The sequence below is a fragment of the Austrofundulus limnaeus genome, unplaced genomic scaffold, assembly GCF_001266775.1.
Source record: "Austrofundulus limnaeus strain Quisiro unplaced genomic scaffold, Austrofundulus_limnaeus-1.0 Scaffold434, whole genome shotgun sequence".
In the NCBI taxonomy this organism is placed as follows: domain Eukaryota; kingdom Metazoa; phylum Chordata; class Actinopteri; order Cyprinodontiformes; family Rivulidae; genus Austrofundulus; species Austrofundulus limnaeus.
The window spans coordinates 369,023-390,772 of NW_013952836.1; the positions used below are offsets into that span (position 1 = coordinate 369,023).

Genomic DNA, 21,750 nt, shown 5'->3' on the forward strand with positions numbered 1-21,750 from the left:
TGTTGGAGGTATCTCTACACTCAAGACGTTCGCCACAACTGATTTCTACAACAGCGTATTAGGGCCATTTTGCAGATGAAAAAAGGAGTAAATTTTGGCCAAAAACCTCAGAAATTTTGAGATTTCAGAAATTTTCAATAAAAAAGGAATTTTATGAGCTCCAAAAGTTGGAAATTTGGGATAAAAAAATATTTCTACGTAAGAGAATGTACTCTTTTTTCCTCTTGAAAATTTCTAAAATTAACATCAGAAATTTTCAAGAGGTAAAAAGAGAAAATTCTCTTAAAAGTTGTAAATTTGCGAGAAAAAAATTAAATATTTCATGTTAAAGACAGAAAATTTCAATATTGAAACCAAATATTTTCTCACATTGTAATTTCAGAAATTTATATAAAAGCACTAATTTATGATAAAAATATCTTGGAAGTTTTCACGAATGGCTGAACGGCTATTTCTCCTGTTTTTTGTCACAATTTTTTGACTTTTGGAGCTCAGAGAATTTCCTTGTTTTTTTTCTCGAAAATGTTTGAAATTAATCTCAAAATTTGTCCTCAAAATAGTTTTTTGGCAAATATTTGCTCTTTTTTTTGTTCATCTGCAAAGTGGTAATTCTCAATTGTAGATTTGAAATTGTTCTAATTCACCTGTTTTAAGAAATTTTGTGCTAATTTTATTTTTTCCTGTGATCACAGCTAAGGATGATCCAAAATGAATGCTTGTCACAATTTAAAGCTTGACACTAAAGCCATCGTTACAAAGAGCTATATTTCAACAATTTTTTCAAAAACTAAACTAAAAATTAATATAGTAATAGCTAAAACAATCTTTACCAAATTTGAATCAAAAATTCAGTTTAAAAGTTGAGCTTTGGCTTTTATTATTGTATTGTTTTTGTTTTTGATGTTACTAGTTTAATTTATGTATTTTGTTGTGCATTACAAATAAATGCATTATTATTATTATTTTTAAAAATTCAAGCTCACCACAGTTAACTTTAAATGTCTATAATTCAGCTATTTTAAGATTATTAAAGCTCAAATTTCTTGTGGTGTAGTTAAAAATGATCCCAACCACACACTGATTGCTAATCCCAATTTAACCCAATTGTAATGCTAATTTTACAAAAAGCTTTTATCTACCCCTTTTTAAACAAACACAGATGAAAATATTCATATTAGTAGCTAAGAAAAATTTATTTATTTATTTATTTATTTATTTATTTATTTATTTTGTTTAGGCAAGTAACCTCATTGGGGCATGTCGTCTCATTTGACAAAATCTGAATGCAAACACAAGATGGCCACAGAAGTTAAATTTGAATGGCTACCCCGACCACCCCTCTTTTTCAGAGGGGCAACATTGCCCAGTGATGAATGTTTGGCAAAAAACATACAAACAAATCAAGCTTTTAAAGAAAAGAGGTCAGAAAACATGTTTGAGTAACATGAGTTGTCACATGACACACAGTGGCAGGAAATAAAACCAAACTAAATATTCTGCAAAACGAAACCAAGAGGAAGAAATACTACCCAGGATGATGATCAACTGGTATATTTCAACATAAAAGCTTCACAAATCATAACAAGATTGATTTATTTTCTTTACCTTGTTTTTGTGTTGTATTAATTCTACCTTCTGTCTTTAATTTTTTCATTAGTTCATTGTAACTGGGATTATGTCCATTTTGGCCGGCCGGTTCCCGTCTTCATGCTTAGTGAGTAAAACCATTTTTATTAAAACAAATCACATGACTCATGTGGAATCACGTGGAAACTGGATGGACTGTAGTTTTTCTCTCTTTGATTGGACTGAATCTTTGACCTCAGATGGGCTTCACTGTGTTCATGAACATTGTTGGAGCCATCTTCTCCATCACCAGCATCGTGCTGTGTGTCATCGACCTGGGAGACGCTGAACTGCTCTGGATATGTGAGCGTCTGCCGTACGACGCTCAGCATCACGACGACAGCTGCAGAAACGTGGCTCTGTTTGACCAGGTGAGCAGTACAGACTCTGCTCTCAGTTACAAACAGAAAAATATATTAAAATGATTAATTGTTCTGTTGCTTCCATTAGAATCTGCTGACAACCATGGATAAAACTTTGATCCTCCTGGCTCTTCTTCTGCTGGTCGCCAGCGTTCGTTTTGTTGTTTTGGGCATCAGATTTCTGATCGGTGAGGTGAAGACCAGAGAGGTTTGGAGCCCCATCATGATGCTCACATCTGCATAAAGCATGCAGAACTGGATGTTCAATTTATATGTGTAATAAACATTATTATAGCATTAAAAGCTGTATGTTACTGAGTTCACCTTATAATGTTTTTTATGTCACAGGACAAAATGTGAAAAATTAAACCTCAATTTAACATCTCATCATCATTTATTTAACAAAAAATACATAGTGTTTGCAGTTAGTAAATGTTGATTTTATTTTTGATAGTCTGATGACATATGGTGTTTAAATCTTTTATAAATTTTAGTTTTCAACTCTTTGGAACATTTATCCATTTATGACAAGACAGTTTTTTTTATTTTGGAAATTAAAATATTGATCTTGTTTTAAAAAGTCACTGTCATCTTTCACAGCTATTAAATATTGAAGTAATAAAAAAAAACTTCCTCCTCATTTCTTTTTTTCCATCTGAGAGAGCCTCTAAAATACTGTCATTTTATAAAACTCTTTCCTGTCAGGTAAGATCTCTGCTGTAAAAATAAAAACCTTTGTGATATTTTTATACTTTATATTTGTTAGACTTTTTTCTGTTTGAGCTCAGAACTGGGAAAGAATGTGGAAGATAATTTAAATAATATTGCAGAAAAACATCTGTTTCTGATAACTCTGAGGTTTTTGTTTGTGTGCTTTTATTTTGAAGAAATGTTTTTTAAAGGAAGTTCTGTTGGTAATAATTTGTTGCTGTCACCTGAACTCCATCCATCCATCCATTTTCTGTACACGCTTCTTCCTTTTCAGGGTCGCGTGGGTCACTGGTGCCCATATCCAGCAGTCACAGTGCGAGGGGCGGGGTACACCCTGGACAGGTCGCAAGTCCAACACAGGGCCACACATAGAGACAAACGAGACAAACAACCATTCACTCTCTCACTCACACCTAGGGACAATTTAGAGTTATCAATTAACCTAACAGTCATGTTTTTGGTCTGTGGGAGGAAGCCGGAGTACCCGGAGAGAACCCACACATGCACGGAGAGAACATGCAAACTCTGCCCAGAAAGGTCCCCGGACCGGGATTTGAACCGGTGACCTTCTTGCTGAGAGGCATCAGCTCTATCAACTGAGCCACCGTGCCACCGTCACCTGAACTCGTCCCAGTCAAACTTCAGGTGACCTGTCAGGTAAGTTCTCTGCAGTAAAGACAAATAAAAATCACAAAGTTGTGATTATTTATCGTTTTTATTTGTTGGATGTTTTGTGTTTTCTGCTGTTTTCTTGTTCTCTTCCCTGCCCGTAAAGAAAAAGTAAAATGATCTATTTATAAAGATATCTTTTTAAAAACATTTTTGAAAATAATTGTGAGTGTTTATTACATGTTGTTGATCAGAACTGTCACATTTCAGAACATTGTTCCTTTTTTTTTTAAAATAGGATTCATTGTTTAGGCTATTTTAAAATAAGGAAGAAAGTAAAATGTGTTTCGTGAAGTCCAACCCCTTCCTACTGACAAAACCTGTTCCTGAATCTCAAACCTGAAAATCATCCATTGTTAGCTTCCAGTGAACAACTTCAGGATAATGAAATTGTACCTGTGAACATTTATTGTTTTTAACTAGAAAAATACTCATGAAATATCCACCAACGTTTGGAATTTTTAAATTTAATGTAAAATGGTGGGAGTTCACAAATAAAAGCAAGTCTTCTTTCTTTCTTTATTTTTATTTTAATTTTTTCTGTTTTTGGTTCACAGATGACAAAACCATCGAATGTTTGAGTTTTTTAAAAGCTGTTCATATTCTTTAAACCTAAAACTTTTGTATAAATATGATACTTATCGTATATCTGGCAAACCCCGCCCCTTTATTTAAACACAAAATATTTTAAAGAAAAATAAATAAACTTCAGACCATTTTTCTCACGTGTTGAATGTTTTAGTTGACGTAGCAATAACCTTCTTGCTGTATGTTTAAGTCTGAATTTTTATAACATATAGTTATGTAGAAAAGTAAAATGTTACACTGTGATTGACAGCCTGTTAGTAAGTTTAGACGGTGTGAAGGTGGGATTTTAAGTGTTGAGGGCCACTTTTGTTTCCGGCTCTAAAAAAATCCATCATGGCCGCTTTTTAAATCAAACCTTTTGATTCCTCTTTCTAAATGTTTTGGACCCACCTCTGGACTGGTCCAGGTTCAGGGCACAGTTTGGGTTCTGGATCTTCTGAACACTTGGAGGTTTGATAGAATCTAACCAACTGAAATGTTTACACACTTTCTGCTGTCTGCCTCCAGGAGCTGGAAGGATGTCTGTGATTGTGAGCAGAGCTGATGGGGTCGTTGTGTTGACGGTGATCTCTGACACCAACAGTCGTTGGCCTCCTCTGTGTCAGATCATCAACAACCTTTGCTGCACCCCAGAGTGCTGCTCAGTGTCTCAGAACCTGCACAGAGCCCTGAAATCCTCTATGTCTGTACTTGGGGTGAGCTTCAGTCTTTTCATTTTCCAAATTGCCTCTGTGTTTATATTTACTGTTCATTTTGTCTCTGTTAAAAGTTTGCTGTATTCAACTGCTGGGATGGAACTCGAATTGTTCCCTCTGAAGCTGAGATTTGATCATCGATCAAACTCTCATCTCCTGAATAGACCTGACAGATGAGGCTGAGGCTTACTGGAACAAACCTCTGGTTCCTCTTGTAGGATTCAACTACGCCTCTTATAACGAACGTTATAAGGAAAATATTTATCACGGGTTCTCTTATTTTAAGGAAACATCTCTTCTGTGCAAAGTGAATGACAAAACACAACGAGTGAACATGACTCAGTGAGTTTAATTTGATCTAATAATAAATGAGATTGTTTATTTACAGAATCAAAAATAAATCACTAATGTACAGCTTATTGTGGAAAATCAAATTTCCTATAAAGAGTTGAAATCAACAACAATCAACACGCGTTTGAGTTAATTATCATCATCACTATGACAACTTTATCAGGTACAACAAACTTCAGGCTTAGATCTTAATAAACCAGTTGTTAGCAGCACTTAAGTTTTGGCAGGGCATTGGGTTTAGTTCAAGTTCAAGTTTATTTATATAGCGCCAAGTCACAACATACGTTGTCTCAGGGCACTGTGCATAAAAAGAACAATCTAAAGAAGAAACCAGCAGGCTGCATTGAATCACTTCATCACAGTCTCCCAACCTAAGCAAACGGTGGAGAGGAAAAACTCTCTGCTAATCAGGAAGAAACCTCCAGCAGAACCAGGCTCAGGACAGGAGACCATCTGCCTCGACCAGCAGGTTTAGGACAAAACAAAGGAGGATGAGGAGGTAGTTCTTAACCTTTTTTTTAAAGAATGTGGATTTTAACTAGAGGGCACGCGTCTCTCAACGACATCAGCCAGAAACCAGGTCCGCTGGTAACGAACAGCGTTACCTTGAACGAGGACAGGGTCACCCACCACGGTTCAAGTCGCAGGGAAGATTGTCCAGTTGATGAAGAGTCTCTTGGATCCTCACCCAGTTGAACACTTCCACAAGTGTTACTTTTCAGCATCTTCTGGCTCTGCTTCAAATCAGAGATCAGAGGCAAGGCTCTTCTGGATCTAGCTCACAAATAAAATACTTTTGCCAAGGAAGTTTCGAAACAAAGTTGCTTTGTGTGGCTTTGATAAGCTCGGGTGATAGACACAGAGGGTGATCTGCATCCAGGCTGTGAGGTTTCCCTTTGATCGGATGGGCAAAACCTCACAGTCCAGCACTGGTCCTCCACAAAGAGAAAACCAGCTGCTTCCTCGTCGAAGCACAAGAGTGTTCTGTCTCTTTAAATGGGCCTGTTAGAGGCCTGAGGTCAAGGACAGTTTTGCATGTTTATTTCACTTGGGGTGACCACAACACATTTCATGAAAAGGGGAACCATTATAATTCTGTCAATGGTACTGTTCCCAGTGTCCAGGTGGTGTTGCAACTGTGTACTGTATCAGCCCAACAACCTTCAGAGCCTCCTGGAACTCAGCTTCCTTCATGGAAGACAGATTGAAGTTTCTCAAAGTATTCCTTCCACCACCTGATGACATCACTGGTTGAGGTCAACAGAACCCATCCATCCATTTTCTTCCTCCTATCTGAGATCGGGTCACAGGGGCAGCGGCCTAAGCACAGAAACCCAGACTTACCTCTCTCCAGCCACTTGGACCAGCTCCTCTGGGGGAATCCTAAGGTGTTCCCAGGCCAGCTGAGAAACATAGTCTCTACAGTGTGTCCTGGGTCTTCCTCTGGGCCTCTTCCCAGTGGGACGTGCATGGAACACCTCACCAGGGAAACGTCCAGGACGCATCCTAACCAGATGAGCCACCTCAGCTGGCTCCTCTGGAAGTGGAGGAGCAGTGACTCTACTCTGAGTCCCTCCTGGATGACTGAGCTTCTCACCCTATCTCTAAGGGAGAGGCCAGACACTCTGCGGAGGAAACTCATTTTGGCCACTTGTATCTGCGATCTCATTCTTTCAGTCACTACCCAAAGTTCGTGACCAAAGATGAGGGTAGGAATGTAGACCGACCGGTAAATTGAGAGCTTCACCACGACAGATCAGTGGAGCGCCCACATCACTGCAAACGTAGCACCAATCCGTCTATCCATCTCCCACTCCATTCTTCCCTCGTTCATGAACAAGACCCTGAGGTCAACAGAACCCACCTCCACTATTTTGCATTTGCAAAGTGCTGCTTAACAAAACTGTCCAGTATAACTGAGTGTTTGATCATACTGTATGTGTACTTTCTCCTTCACAGGCTCTGCAGATCATGATTGGGCTGCTCAATATCGGCCTTGGTGTCATCCTCCATCAGTGTCATGCTGGTCCTTGGTATCTTTACGAAATAAATGGATTTCCTTATTGGCTGGGAGCACTGGTAACCAAGTTGATGCTACTTTATTTAGATTACTCAGAAAAGACACAAAGTGGGTCTTAAACTTATTATAGGAAAGCATTTCATTTTTAACAACTTTAGTTAAAAGTTATTCAACTGGTATTTAATTGCAAGATATCTGAAAAATGTTTCTTGACTCTAAAATCCATCCATCCATTTTCAGTAGCCACTTAATTGGTGTTCAGGGTTGGGAAGAACTTGTGCTTTTCTCCAACAATCAACCATTAGCATTGAGTTTTAATGGACAATTTAAACAACAAACTATTTGGATTTGCCTTCATGAGCTTTTACTTTAGGTTTTCTCGTGGTTCCTGAGTATTTTAGCTGTCCGCCTCACTAATTCAGGTACAAGATGTAGTTATTAATGATCAGCAGTGCTGGGATCCTGACACCAATACAGGCACAGGTATCAAGCTCAGTACCAGCCTCAAATACTCCAAGGAGGCAGCTGTGCAAACATATATAAAATATATCCATTTTTATGTAACAAGGCATTAAACTTGATAAATATGGCATGGTACGAGGGCCAAAATTAAGACTATTGCGCAACCAGAGGTTACTACATCCTTGTAGCAGGAGGCTATATCTATTCCTCAGCAGCTATTGATCTGATTAATGATAGGCTGACACCACTAACTGAGCAGCTGGCCCCGGTAACTGATAGGCTGACACTGGCAAATGACAGTAAATTTTGCAGTGTTAAATTAACACTTAAATAGTAAAATTTAACACTGTGTCCGAGTCTATTTGGTCCTTATCTGAACTGGTGTCAATTTAACTCTTTCCATAGTGTTAAATTTTCAGAGTACAATTTAACTCTAAACAGAGTTAAAAATTAACACTGATTAACACTGTACAGTGTTAGTAAAACTTAACACTGACTAACTGTACAGTGTTAATAAAACAACACTACAAGTCAAATAACTCTGAGAGTAATTATGATTCTAAGCAGAGTTAATAAGGTACTCCATTGTGGTGACAAATCAACTCTGATTCTCATATTTTTTGACACTGCATTGAGTTATTGATGGTTAACACTGGAGGTTCATATACCTCCTATGAGTGTTAATTTGACAATCTACAGTGTTGATTATTTACTATTTTGCTGTGTAGAGGGGTGTAAAACAGACACACAGCAAATTTAAAAGTGTTAGTTTAACACTTAAGAGTTAAGATCAACTCTTTTTAGTGTTGTATTAACATTAGCAAGCGGCCGAAATGGGTTTCCTCCGCAGGGTGGCTGGGCTCTCCCTTAGAGATAGGGTGAGAAGCTCGGTCATCCGGGAGGGACTCAGAGTAGAGCCGCTGCTCCTCCACGTCGAGAGGAGCCAGTTGAGGTGGCTCGGGCATCTGGTAAGGATGCCTTCTGGACGCCTCCCTGGTGAGGTATTCCGGGCACGTCCCACCGGGAGGAGGCCCCGAGGAAGACCCAGGACACGCTGGAGGGACTATGTCTCTCGGCTGGCCTGGGAACGCCTTGGAGTTCCCCCGGAGGAGCTGGAAGAAGTGGCTGGGGAGAGGGAGGTCTGGGCCTCCCTTCTGAAGCTGCTGCCCCCGCGACCCGACCCCGGATAGGCGGAAGAAAATGGATGGATGGATGGATGGATTAACATTAGCCTACACAGTCATTTCTGGATAAGTGGAGTTGACCTTCATGCACCAGGAAGTACCTCTCACTCATGGTGTCGATTGATGGCCAATAACACAAACTTAAACTTGAACAACTAACTAACCTGAACAAAACAACTAACTAGAACAAATAATTTTTACTCTCATGAACTTCATCATTTATACCAGATTACCCATAATTCCTTGCTGTGAAAATACTGGTCTGTCTGACATGAGGTGGAAGAAGGTGAGGCTTTTTCAGAACACTTTTTTCAACACTGCATGGTGTCATATAACAACACTGTTAAGTGTTATATAAAACTTAACAGTGGGCGGAGCTTATTTAACACTGTCCAGTGTTGAGACAACACTGAGGATATCAACACTGTGAATTAACACAAACACGGAAGTCAGTTTACTCAGAAAGTGTTAAAATAACACTAGGGGGAGTTAAATTGACTCAGAAAAGTTTAACACTGAAATTTTAACACTCTGGTCAGTGTGCATTGCCAATGCAATGCACACTATTGTGATTCGTTTCCCATCCAAGTCATCTCCACTTTGGCACGCTTCTCCTCCTGCAAACTTTGTCCTAGATCTGCCATTGTGATTTATTATGTAAAGCTCCTGTGCCAAATGATGGCTATGCCTTTTGGTGCAACTTATAGTTTTTGAAATATTAATATTTAATAAATTATAGTGAGAGTCAATGGACCTTGTATTGGTCCAATACTGCCCCCTGCTGTATCTACTCAGTATGGAACTGCACCATAGTTTAATACTTATATTTAATCTCAATTATTGCAGTGATTACAATATTGATATATATATATATATGTAATTTGATGTATTACTATATTATTGTCTTATAAGCATAAACATCTTGTATAATATTGCTCTACTGTTGTAATATTATGCAGTTCTTTGTCAACGATCRTCATTGGCAATATTGCCTCTTTCTACACACATAGAAAAAACAACACTGGGATTGTACTTTGTCCCAGCACCAATGGTCTTGTGGTTAATGCCACAGCCTTTCATGTGGGAGATCAAGTGTCAAATCCCAGCTACAGTAACTTTAACAAAAAGATTATTCAAACTTCATATTTTCACACAATTACCCTCATTACAAACACCTGCTGACAGCCACAAGCTGGTACTTGATTAGAAAACACATTTGAACTTGGTCAGTTCATTCTGCAAGTCCATTGCTGCAGGCAATGACATGCTACGAGGCAATGTACACTTGTTTTTACATCGTAAAAACCCATGCCTAGTTTTTACTGTAATTCATTTGTGTTAGCGTTATAGTGGCTAGCATGGATAAGCTGGCTTTAGCATCAGAGAGGCTAGCAACTAGCATGGATAATTTGACGTTAGCAGGCATTAGCACACAGCTTTAGCTACCTGCAGAATTAAGATAAGATAAGATAGAACTTTATCTATGTCACAGTGGGGAAATTTGAACATTACAGCAGCTCAAAACAGTGGAGTTGCAGTAACAGGCTGCCTGCCGTGGAGCCAACTTAGAAACAAAGAAAAACTGAAAAACACACAAGGGAAGGGAAGATGAGGAAAAAAGCCATTAGCATTAGCAGCTGTGTTTGCCCTTGTCTATTGGTCAACAAATAATGTGGTTCTAGAGCACTTGTTCACTTTATTGTAAATAAATTTACTTCATTATAAAATATGGAAATTCATCATTTAGTGCAAAATATTTAATGCGTGTCAAAGATAGAAAGTTGATGTATTTCTATTTTTTTCTAGTTCGTTTTATTTGGCATCATGTGCATTTTGTCTGAAAAGTTTCCAAGTCCATGTCTGGTGAGTTCAGTTTTATAATATTCAAACTTTTTTAAATGTCATGTTTTATTATCTTAAGAATAATCTAAATCAACATTTAATCAGTAAATTTATGAGTCTTCATTTTTCACAGAGAGCAACGTGGATAAAATGTGAACCTGTTTTTGTGTTTTTAGTTCATGAAACTCTCTAATATTCAGTTATTTCCTGTGGTGTTTTGTTTGTTTGTAGATAAAGTGACATGTTTTCTGTTTCAGGTCATCCTGAATGTAATTCTGAACATGGCTGGAGGAGCTTTTGCCATTGTAGCCTTTAGTTACTACATCTACACCTTAACAGAACCAGATTGGAGGAGCTCTGAATGGACACCTGAGTCAAGTTCTGATCAGTTCACACATCAGTTCACACAGAACGTACTGTCCACGGTGAGAATAACACAAAACTACAGAATACAAATAAACTTTTATTTTGTGATATGTTCATGTCTGGTTTTATCTTCTAGAATTTCTTCATGTTTGTTGTTGGTTGGATAATTTAAGGACGAGTTGTTTGTGTCCTGCAGAGCCTCCTGACAAGCATTAATGGAGTCCTAATTGTTTTGTCCATCCTGGAGTTGTGTGTTGTCATCAGTGCTGCAGTTTTGGGGATTAAAGCTAAGATGAGCTCAGAGAAAGAACCAGACAAGGTAAAAGACTTTTTGATGCAATGAATGTTGACTGAATGTGGAATACTCTAACCTCAACCTTTAATATAAACATGTGTTATTTTAATTCAAACGTTTTGTGTTTGAATCTTTTACTGGGATGATTCTGAAATGAGAAGTTGGTTTTTGGTTCAAATCATAAACAGAGTTTCTGATTTCTGTCCTTCAGGGTTCTGAGGACTCAGTCTGTTATGAACCTCTGGAGTGAGACGAAGTCTACAAACACCTTTCACTTCCCTAAAGCCCTGAATCACAGATCCACGGACGGTTTCACTTCATCAATAATCATTTACTTACATTCAGACCGTTTTTAATGTTGGGTGTGTGGTCCTGTGTTTTGTTGGTGTATATTTATCTTTCTATCTTTCTAATTACTTCTCTCTGTTTTTTTCTCTCTCTATTTTCTCTTCACTTAAAAGAAAAAAAGTCACCGATGATGAAGAAATAAATAAACTAAATAAACTAATATTTGGTTTCATTTTATACTGAAGTGACACCAAAAAAGACTGTTTTTAAATTTCTGTCCCTTTTCTAACTCTTCCTACAACAGGGACACACTTTTATTGTTCAGTTCAGATTTTAATCTATTTTTTAATTATGTTCCCTCTGATTGTTGAATAAAAGAAAAGTGTGACTTTAGTGGAGTTTTTGTTTGCTTTCACACAACATGTTAAAATATTTAAAAAATATCAACAGTCCTAAAATTATTTAAAGGAATGCTTATCACTCACCGCCTTTACTTTCAGAGTTTTAGACAAATATTTTGTCTTTTTGATCAAACCTTGATGTTAAAAGATGACATTCAGCTACTACCACAGTGAACAACTTGACATACAGCGGGTAAAATAAGTATTGAACACGTCACCATTTTTCTCAGTAAATATATTACTAGAGGTGCTAATGACATGAAATTTTCACTAGATGTTGGTAACAACCCAAGTGATCCATACATACAAAGAAATCAAACCATAAATGTCCAGAAATGAAGTTATTTGTAATAATGTGGAATGGCACAGGGAAAAAGTATTGAACACACTTACTGAAATTTATCTAATACTTTGTAGAAAAGCCTTTGTTGTCAATGACAGCTTCAAGACGCCTCCTGTATGGAGAAACTAGTGGCATGCATTGCTCAGGTGTGATTTTGGCCCATTCTTCCACACAAACAGTCTTCAAATCTTGAAGGTTTCGTGGACCTCTTCTATGAACTCTGATCTTTAGTTCTTTCCATAGATTTTCTGTTGGATTCAGGTCAGGTGATTGGCTGGGCCATTCCAGCAGCTTTAGTTTCTTTCTCTGAAACCAACTGAGAGTTTCCTTGACTTTGTGTTTGGGCTCATTGTCTTGCTGAAATGTCCAGCCACGTTTCATCTTCATCATCCTGGTAGATGGAAGCAGATTTTTATCAAGAATGTCTCTGTACATTTTTCCACTCATCCTTCCTTCAATTATTTGAAGTTTGCCAGTACCATATGCTGAAAAACAGCCCCACACCATGATGTTCCCACCTCCAAACTTCACTGTTGGTATGGTGTTTTTGGGCTGATGTGCAGTGCCATTTGACCTCCAAACATGATGTGTATTCTGGCATCCAAACAGTTCAATGTTGGTCTCATCTGACCAGACTATATTCTCCCAGTATTACACAGGCTTGTTTAAATGTTGTGCAGCAAACTTTAAAGGAGCTTCAACATGCTGTTTCTTCAGCAGTGGAGTCTTGTGTGGTGAGCGTGCATACAGGCCATGGTGGTTCAGTGCATTACTTATTGTTTTCTTTGAAACAATCGTACCTGCTAATTCCAGGTCTTTCTGAAGCTCTCCACAAGTGGTCCTTGGCTCTTGCACAACTCTTCTGATAATTCTTTTCACTTCTCTGTCAGAAATCTTGTGAGGAGCACCTGGTCGTGGTCGGTTTATGGTGAAATAATGTTCTTTCCACTTCTGAATTATGGCCCCAACAGTGCTCACTGGAACCTTCAGAAGTTTAGACATTCTTCTGTAACCGATGCCATCATTATGCTTTGCAACAATCAGGTTGTGAAGGTCTTGAGAGAGCTCTTTACTTTTACCCATCATCAGATGGTTCTTGTGTGATACCTGGCCATCATTTGGGACTGAACCAGCTGATATTAACTTGCACTGACAAGGGGCAGGCTTGCTTTCTAATTACTGAGAGAGTTCAGCTGGGGTCTTGGCTTTCCATGTCTTTTTACACCTCCCTTTCTTCATGTGTTCAATACTTTTTCCCTGTGCCATTCCACATTATTACAAATAACTTCATTTCTGGACATTTATGGTTKRWTTYYTTKKWWKKWWKGRWYMMYTKGGTTGTTACCAACATCTGGTGAAAATTTCATGTCATTAGCACCTCTAGTAATATATTTATTGAGAAAAATGGTGACGTGTTCAATACTTATTTACCCGCTGTATATTTCAGATATCATGTCAATTAAATTATGACCAGACATATAATTTAAATTTAATTAATTTTTTATATTTTTACATTTTTCATTTGTTATATTTACACAACTGTGATACCATCACCAAGTTTTATTAAATTAATACAGGTCTATGTGTTTATAATAAAAACATTTTTTTATTAAAAGTAACCAATAATTTCACTTTGTTGGAATTTAAGCATGGAAAAACATTTTTTGGCATCTATTGTGGCTTTAAAGCTGTAAAAAACAAACAAAAAAAAGAAATCAACATTACTAAAAAACAAACAACACATTCTTTAAAAAAATAACATTCATGAAGCTTGGTTATGTTCACTTTAAAATACAGATGTTAATAAAAAAAGAAGATACTTTATTTAGATTTTTATGGCATATTGTTATTAATCATACAGCCCTAATAAAAACAAACAGCTCCCTCATTAACCCAGATGTAAAAACAAAAATAAAAACGGCAGTCATAATCAAAATTAACACAAACACATTCAACTCTGTGAAGACAATTTCAGGAAGCTACTGTGATAAAAACGAAAGTGGAGCCATTCAGTGTGATAAATGTGGTTTCTGATCAGTTGAAGGTGTTAAGGCGTCAGACTGGGTTTAGACTTCCTCCAACAGAGCTTTGATCTGTTCTGAGTCACAGCAGCTCTGAATGACAGAAATCAGAACGAGAACAGAAACTGGGTCAACACCATGCAAGACAAACATCAGATCTCAGGACAGACACGTTGATGGTTTTTTAGGTGAAACAGATTTCTACAGTAAAGAACAGTTTCCTGTAAAGAACACCTTGTTTTGTTCTTCGTCAGAGCTCTTCAGAGCTTTGATCCCCAAGACGACAGAGCTGATGACCACGCAGAGCTCCAGGACGGACAGAACAATCAGCACAGCCCAGAGGCTCCTCACCAGCATCTGTCAGGATAAAAACAACGCTTAGACCTTTAACTTGGTTTGGTTTCATACATCAGGTTGTCTAAAAGCTTCCTACAACCTGTTGGTTGCAGTTCACAGCTTGGCCCACCAGGTGGCACATCCAACTCTAACAGGATGTTAAATATCTGGCAGCTTTCATGCACCAACATTAAATAATTACTCAGCTAAGATAATTTAATTCAAGGCTTAGTTTGAGTCAACAGATTCAATCACACAGAAATACATTTTTAAATGTTAGAAGATGATAGAAAACCTGAAGATAAATGCTAATTAATGGGAGTTTTAACAGGTTCTCTAAAGGAACTGAGGAGTTCAGACTGCTGGAATCTTACCAGAATCAGGTTTTTGCTCCGCAAGCAGGTATTCTGGTAGTACTCCTCTCCAGGAGATGGCCTTTGTGTTACAGAAGACCAGTAGCGACGCTGATCACAGTCAGACCACCATATGTTTACTTGTGCTATACCCACAATGTAGAGAACAACGGCGGTGATGGCAAAGGCCACTCCTGCCAAATTCAGAACCACGTTCAGGATGACCTGAAGGATAAAACTTGTCACTTTATGTACAAACAAACAAAACAAGAAAAATAAACAAGTTTTACAGTAAAATTTAAAAGAGGATGTTATGAAGTTTAACTCACCAAACATGGACTGGGATACTTCTCAGACAAAATGGACACGATGCCAAACAGAATGAACTAAACCGAGAGACAAAAACAAAATGTTTCATTATTTAACAAAAACTAGATCTATATAAAATTTCTGAACTAGTTTGGAAACTAAAGAAGCTGCTGCCCTGTGATGTTGATAGATATTCAACAAACGGTCCTTTTGTAAATATCTTTTGCCGTCACAAAGCTGCTAATATTCCAAACTGTCTGATTATACTTGCAAAAACATAAAAATCAGCATTTTTTATTTACCTCTAATTAAGCTATAGAAGTTTGCCTCTGTCAAACAGACAATCTTTGATAAAACTGACAAAATGTTAAAGAGGACATATCCAGTAAAATACACTTTTTTAGCTGTTAAATGTATTTTTTTTGTACTTGGAGTCTGTAGGAGGCAGAACAGTTGAATTCAGTCTCTCCTGGTGCTGCAGAGATATCTTTTTGTTCTGTTTGTGTCAGATTTCTCAACACGTTCCATTTTCTCTATTTTCTCTGATGTTTTCTGAAATGTTACGCCAAATTATTTGTGACAGAACTGCCATATAAGGTCTGGACTTAAAATATTAAAAACCTTGCAGTTTTTTTGTCCTCAGAATATGTTTTTTTGAAGATCTTCAGCTACTACCACACCAAATATTTGGTTAATATCTGTAAAACTGTCTGAGTCACGATGTATTCATTTCTTAAATGTTATCTTGATTCATATTCACTCTAAAAATACTGGAGTGAGTTTTATTAAAATCCATCCAATGGTTCATGGGATATTTTGCTAACAGACACACATAAATATACAAACTGTACACTGAAAAAAAGGATTTTTGGGTGTAGTAACATTTATTTAATTATTCTTTTAAGTTTTACAGAAAAACATCAAAATTTCTAAACTACTAGAATTTACTAAATAAACAATACACATTATATTATATATCAATATTACTGTACAAAAAAGTAAATGCTAATATTATTTTACCAGTAATATTTAAGTGTTTTTTTCTGGACAGCACATAAACATGAATATATGAAGTAACTTCTACTCTTCTGGACTAAAACTAAAACTGAGGCTGCATGCACACACAAAGGCTGCTGCTCCTCATTCCCTTGCTTCACTTTTCAAGGAGAGGACAAGACATGGTGGAAATAAAACATAAGTTGTCTGGTTTCTTTTGCTTGAATACATTTGTTGGTGTGCAACAGTTTGATGACATAATGTAGGTGATATTTAGTTGTCAGGGAACAGGGAATGCATATTGTAGCATTCTGCTGTGTTTGGCTGTTTGTCATGTGACTGCAGTGGAGGATTGTGGGTAGGATTCATGTTTGTTGTTGTTAAATCATTTTAGGGAATTGGTTAACATTGTTCTTTCAGCAATTAGTGTGTTGTGTTCCTCTGATTTGTGTGTTCATTATTTGTTAACTTGTGTTAAAGCGTTCAGCAGAAGTAACCATAAGACAGAGTGGTAGGCCTAGTTATTAATAAGACCTGTGAGTTTCACTTTGTCTGTGTTGTTCATGAAGAAGAATCCAATAAAGGTTCTTCAAAACTGCCACCTGGTGGTGAATTATTGAACTACAACAAGAGCTACACCTCTCTCTGTAGCTGTGAGGTGTCATGCTACAATATTGTACTTGATGCATGTGCACTGTTATAAAGAACTTGTTAGATTTACTAGAAAAAAGTCATTGTAACAATTTGTACTAATGTTTGTTAAGTAAATTTAAATGCTACAAATTCATGTAATATTTACTCATCATTATCTAGTAAAAGTTATTAAGAATATAGTTAAAGATTTGTGAATAAATCAGGTAAATTTAACTTAATTTGATCAAGTATATGTTACTAGATTTAATTGAGCGAAGTAAAATTCACCTGATTTATTCACAAATCTTTAACTATATTCTTAATAACTTTTATTAGATAATGATGAGTAAATATTACATGAATTTGTAGCATTTAAATTTACTTAACAAACGTTAGTGCAAATCGTTTACAGGATTTCTCTAGTAAATCGTACAAGTTATTTTTTACAGTGTAGATGATGAGATACACAAACCCTTCTCTTGTTTTTATCCACTTTTTATGAGTTTTATGTTGTTTGTGGTTGCTTACCATCGATCCCAGCCAAAAAGGAAACCCATTTCTTTCAAAGACATAAGTTTGACTCAGATAGATGATGGCGCCGAGGCCGATGCTGAGCAGGCCGACGATGATCTGCAGAGCCTGAGAAAGAGAAAACACATGTGTGCTAACATCTGTGGAGAACTTCATGCTCCACTGGACAGCTTGAGGTCAGTGGATCAGATGTGAGCTCCAAATAAAAACCAGAAAAATGACGGATTGTTTCTCACCCCGAGCACAGACAGAGAGCTCCTCTGGATCCTCCTCAGGTGCTCGGACACCGAGCAGCACACTGGGCTGCAGCAGATGCTCCTCAGGATCTGACACAAAGGAGGCCAACGACTTCCAGGGTCAGAGGTCAGGGTGAACACGGTGACCCCATCAGCCTTGTTCATAGTCAGAGACATGCTTCCTGCTCCTGCAGGCAGACCACAGAGTGTTTAAAGACTTTAAACCTGGTAGATTTCAATAAGCTGAATATAAAACATCAGAACCAAAACTTTGCACTTGTCTCTGGTGGATCCAGGACTGGATCAGAAGACTGCCATGTCTGTCCAGTGACTGGCCTTCTTTAAAACATTTCTTTCTAAATGAACACTGTGCTTGTTTTGTTTGGAAAATAAAACATTAACAGAAAAAATATCAGTAAAACATAAACATGGCTCATAATCCAAATTAAACCCATTATACTTGTTCTGTGTGGCCATTTTGAGGGACCTAACTCATGTAAACAAAATGAGCTCCAGTAGAAAATGCATATAGTACCATATACAGCTGTGACAACATGAATCTAACTAAAGACAAAAAATAATAAACAATCCTAGAGTTTTGACATTTTTGTGATTCCATTTGTCCAGAAATCTCCTCAGAGAAAGAAATACTGAAGGAATTAGAAATTTTATTTTCACACAAACCTGGTTTCTAACATCTGACTAAACTTTATCAAAGTAACACTAAAATATGTCTGGAGATAACTGTTTATCAAATTAAATTTATTTTAAACACATATTGATAGATTGGGCTAGATGGAATAGCTATAACTTGCAGCGTTTCAAACCTAGTCCCTCAAAATGACAGCCGCAGTCAGGGACTTTTTACGTTGACGTAAGAGCTGAACAGGAAACAGCGTACGGCACGTTAGCTTCACTCTGTTTACGTAAAAAATAAATAAAAATAAATAAAAATAAAACATTAATGTTTATTTTACCTTGTTGTACCTTCGGACAGATTCGCTGCTTCTTCCGCGACTTTACTGTTAAGCGCAATGAGAGGTATCATACGGAAGCACTACAGCCTTTTCAAAATAAAACTTCCGTCTTCCACAGGAAACTTTAAAATAAAAGCAGGGGAACCCTGAAATAACTTCAATAACACTGATAACTGTTACAGATGTATGGCTTCTAAAATGGGGCAATTCAAACATTGTTGTTTCACTAAACTTGTCTGTATATTTATCATAAAGATTCTTAAAGCAGACATGTTCATGTTTGAAAGACAAGCAAGTAAAAACTGTTCAAAACAGCTCTTCCTTTCACTTTAAACCTTTTCCCCACCTTTTTCTGTTTCTTTTCTTTTGTCTTTTCCGTCTCCGTGTCCATTACATTGAAATAATCCCAAAGGAATTCCCAATAAAGTGAATTTTGAGCCTAAATTGTGACATTAATTTTCAGTAGATAGAAAATTATATTACAAAGCAGATGTATTCTATAATGACATGTGTTCACATTTTACAACATCTTTCTATTACTCTTTGTTTGTAATAATAATAATAATAATAATAATAATAATAATAATAATAAAATGTCCAGTCCTGTTTTCTGACCCGGGATCTTAAACTGAGATATTTAACTTATTTCTTCATCATTAACTTAACTCCAGGACATGGATACAGATGTTTACGGGTACAGAACAGTGAGAAGATGAAGATGATGAAAACAGCTGCCAAGTTCAAGGTTTTAAGGTTGATTTTAAAATTTCTGCTGCAGCTTCTGTTTGTGCTGCTGTGACAAAACCAACCATCACTGGAGGAATATCTCCTCTAAAATGAATATTTACATTTATTTTTAACATCAAATGAAGAAAATCAACTCAAAGTAATCAACGTGATCAGTTTTGAAGTAAAAATATAGCAGATTTATAGTCTTAAAAGTGCAACATCTGAACATGTTTGAACTTCCTCGTTTGTCAAACAGTCTTTATCAGCCCTGCTTTACTTTAGTGAGCAAACATGAAGCAGATAACTTAAACCTGAAGATAAAGACTGACCTGTTAGAACCGAAGAAAACTGTCGACACAAAAACACAAAAACCAGAGACAGGATTTGATTGTCTTCTGTTGATCTGGTTCTGTTTGGACAAAGTGAGAGGAGAAGGAGAACTGCCAGCCTGTTCCCAGAAGTTCCTCCTCTTTCTGTCAGAAAACTTAACCCTTTGTTTAAAACCTCGGCTGTTTTAAATACATAAACAAGAAAGAAATAATTTAATCACAGAAGGATTTTAACTTTTTATAGTCGTTTATTTATTAAAATTCCAGTTTGTGGAGTTTTCTTTATATTTAAGTTGAAGAACCTTCTTTTTGTTTTTGTTTTTGTTCTGGGTTTAATGTTCTGTATTTTTTCTGTTTCACTTCCTTGTATGATTTGGAGCCATCTCCTTTAGCCCTGCAGGGGTTTTAGAGGTCATTTCCACCTGAAAATACACAGCAAAATAAATCAAGAATAGCTCCACAGTTATAAGGTCTAAATGCTAACTCTTGGTACCTCTGTACAGGTAAGATCTTAAAGATAATTTCTTAAGTGAAACCACTATTGTAACTCTTACTGTGCCTGAGTTATTTGTGATTAAATAACAAAAATTGTAATTTTTTTAACTCAACAGTGTAAAACACATTGAAAACTCTGATGAAAACCCAGGAATGCCCTTAGATTTTATACAACTACATCTTGAGAAATATTGTAGCAAAGTGGGTCTGAATAAGTTGAAGTATATTCATTTCACAAAGGTTTTAGTGAGCAGTGTGCCAGGCGGAAATGGCTTTTTGGCACAATTTGGCCAAATGTACCCAAAATTGTGCCAAATGTTTTTTTACTTTGTAAAAGAGTATCTGGTCTAATAAAAGTGTTGATTTCTACAGGACTCATTCTGCATGTGACATAACCTTTTGTTTTTACATTTACACTGTGCATCATCAAAATCTACCATTGTGCACACCATGGAAACACTGGTGTGCACAACTCAGCCTCCATGTTTTACGCATGAGGGCTGTGTTTATACTCTCTGTTACGCACAAACTTCACGTCACCAAACAAAGAGTAACACAGTGTCAAGATACATCCCTGAATTTGTGAGAGATTCATTTTTTCAAAGATACCAAAGGGAGGGGTATGGAATCAAATCTTGCACAATAACAGATGCGGAGAACTTCCTGATACTGAGACGGTCTGCGACGTTCAAGTAACTTACAAATGTTTATATAGCCCTAAAATCATAAATATTTATCCAAAAATAATTTGGCGACTCATTTTAAAAACACTAAAGACACCTTTTGGACTTAGAAAAAATTGGGAAAAATGTTTTACACCTACTTTAGCAAACAACAATAAATGACACCATCTGCTGGCCCTGGGCCCGTCGGGCTGCTGTTCCTGTCAAACAGCTGCTTTCAGTTCCTGTTTACCTTTTGGATTTGTGATGTTTCTGCTGTGAATGATTAACTGCAGAGTCGCAAAGATCAGACTTATTACATGTAACGTATCTGAGGCAGAAAACAGAATATTTTAGAAATAATTTCAACCTTTTGATTGGTCTGAGGACAGCAGCTGGACCAGGAGCTCCACATGTTTCACAAACACAAACCTGAACAAAAACAGTTTTATCTTTAACCAGCGACAGATAAATATCCACAGCTGCTCCAAACCGTTCCAGTGCAATGACTCACTGCTTCTCTGGCTCTTTAATGTAAACTTTATAAATCTGAACTCTCTGCGTTCAAACGTTCAAATCTGTCAAACTGATTTTTTATCTTCTTGTAGTTTTTGAAAAAGAGGATTCATATTTTTTTACAAAAGTATTTAGAGTCAAAGAAAGGAGAGTTGAGTCTAAAGGAAAAGTTCCAGTTGCACATATTTAAGAAAATAAATCAAAGTTTTTATTTCAGTCGATCATTCCACAGCAGTCTGTTTTAAAGAATGCAAAGAAAAGATGATAAATCTAATCTTTCTGTCTTGCTGAGCAACAATCAGCTGCATATTTGCTTCAGATTGTTGACTTTGGCAGCTGCTGAAGCTGAAGAACATTTCTGCTCCTTCACTAACATCACTGTTTACATGCATTAATATGGAGAGAAATAAATACAGAAAAATAT

At 36.9% G+C, this 21,750-nt stretch overlaps 2 protein-coding genes across 3 annotated transcripts; one reads left to right on the forward strand and one right to left on the reverse strand.

Annotated features, from left to right (window-relative positions):
• The first annotated feature begins 3,239 nt into the window (after nucleotides 1-3,239).
• LOC106529277 (membrane-spanning 4-domains subfamily A member 8) lies at nucleotides 3,240-11,564 on the forward strand. Its single transcript, XM_014024640.1, has 7 exons — nucleotides 3,240-3,356; nucleotides 4,464-4,651; nucleotides 6,962-7,081; nucleotides 10,475-10,531; nucleotides 10,768-10,935; nucleotides 11,073-11,195; nucleotides 11,383-11,564. Exons 2-7 carry the CDS (start codon nucleotides 4,475-4,477, stop codon nucleotides 11,419-11,421), a joined length of 684 nt encoding a protein of 227 aa, XP_013880094.1. The 5' UTR covers nucleotides 3,240-3,356; nucleotides 4,464-4,474; the 3' UTR covers nucleotides 11,422-11,564.
• A 2,439-nt stretch (nucleotides 11,565-14,003) lies between these two features.
• On the reverse strand, nucleotides 14,004-19,716 carry tmem176l.1 (transmembrane protein 176l.1). Of its 2 annotated transcripts, none has more exons than XM_014024638.1 (7): nucleotides 19,654-19,716; nucleotides 17,619-17,806; nucleotides 17,380-17,490; nucleotides 15,243-15,299; nucleotides 14,935-15,138; nucleotides 14,459-14,581; nucleotides 14,004-14,317 (listed from the first exon to the last, which is right to left on the reverse strand). In XM_014024638.1, the coding sequence occupies exons 2-7, from the start codon at nucleotides 17,793-17,795 to the stop codon at nucleotides 14,270-14,272; spliced, it is 720 nt and encodes a 239-aa protein (XP_013880092.1). In that variant the 5' UTR covers nucleotides 17,796-17,806; nucleotides 19,654-19,716; the 3' UTR covers nucleotides 14,004-14,269. The 2 variants fall into 2 exon arrangements, with proteins under 2 accessions (XP_013880092.1, XP_013880091.1); XM_014024637.1 differs by lacking the exon at nucleotides 19,654-19,716 and adding an exon at nucleotides 18,596-18,662.
• Between the last annotated feature and the right edge of the window lie 2,034 nt (nucleotides 19,717-21,750).

Excerpts from the sequence above, each read along its gene's own strand:
- LOC106529277 (XM_014024640.1), top strand. The coding sequence starts at position 4,475 with ATGTCTGTGATTGTGAGCAGAGCTGATGGGGTCGTTGTGTTGACGGTG. Across the intron at positions 4,652-6,961 it reads CCTCTATGTCTGTACTTGGG|GCTCTGCAGATCATGATTGG; the intron begins GTGAGCTTCAGT and ends TCTCCTTCACAG. Across the intron at positions 11,196-11,382 it reads CAGAGAAAGAACCAGACAAG|GGTTCTGAGGACTCAGTCTG; the intron begins GTAAAAGACTTT and ends TCTGTCCTTCAG.
- tmem176l.1 (XM_014024638.1), bottom strand. The coding sequence starts at position 17,795 with ATGTCTCTGACTATGAACAAGGCTGATGGGGTCACCGTGTTCACCCTG. Across the intron at positions 17,491-17,618 it reads GCTCTCTGTCTGTGCTCGGG|GCTCTGCAGATCATCGTCGG; the intron begins GTGAGAAACAAT and ends TCTCTTTCTCAG. Across the intron at positions 14,318-14,458 it reads CTGACGAAGAACAAAACAAG|AGCTGCTGTGACTCAGAACA; the intron begins GTGTTCTTTACA and ends TCTGTCATTCAG.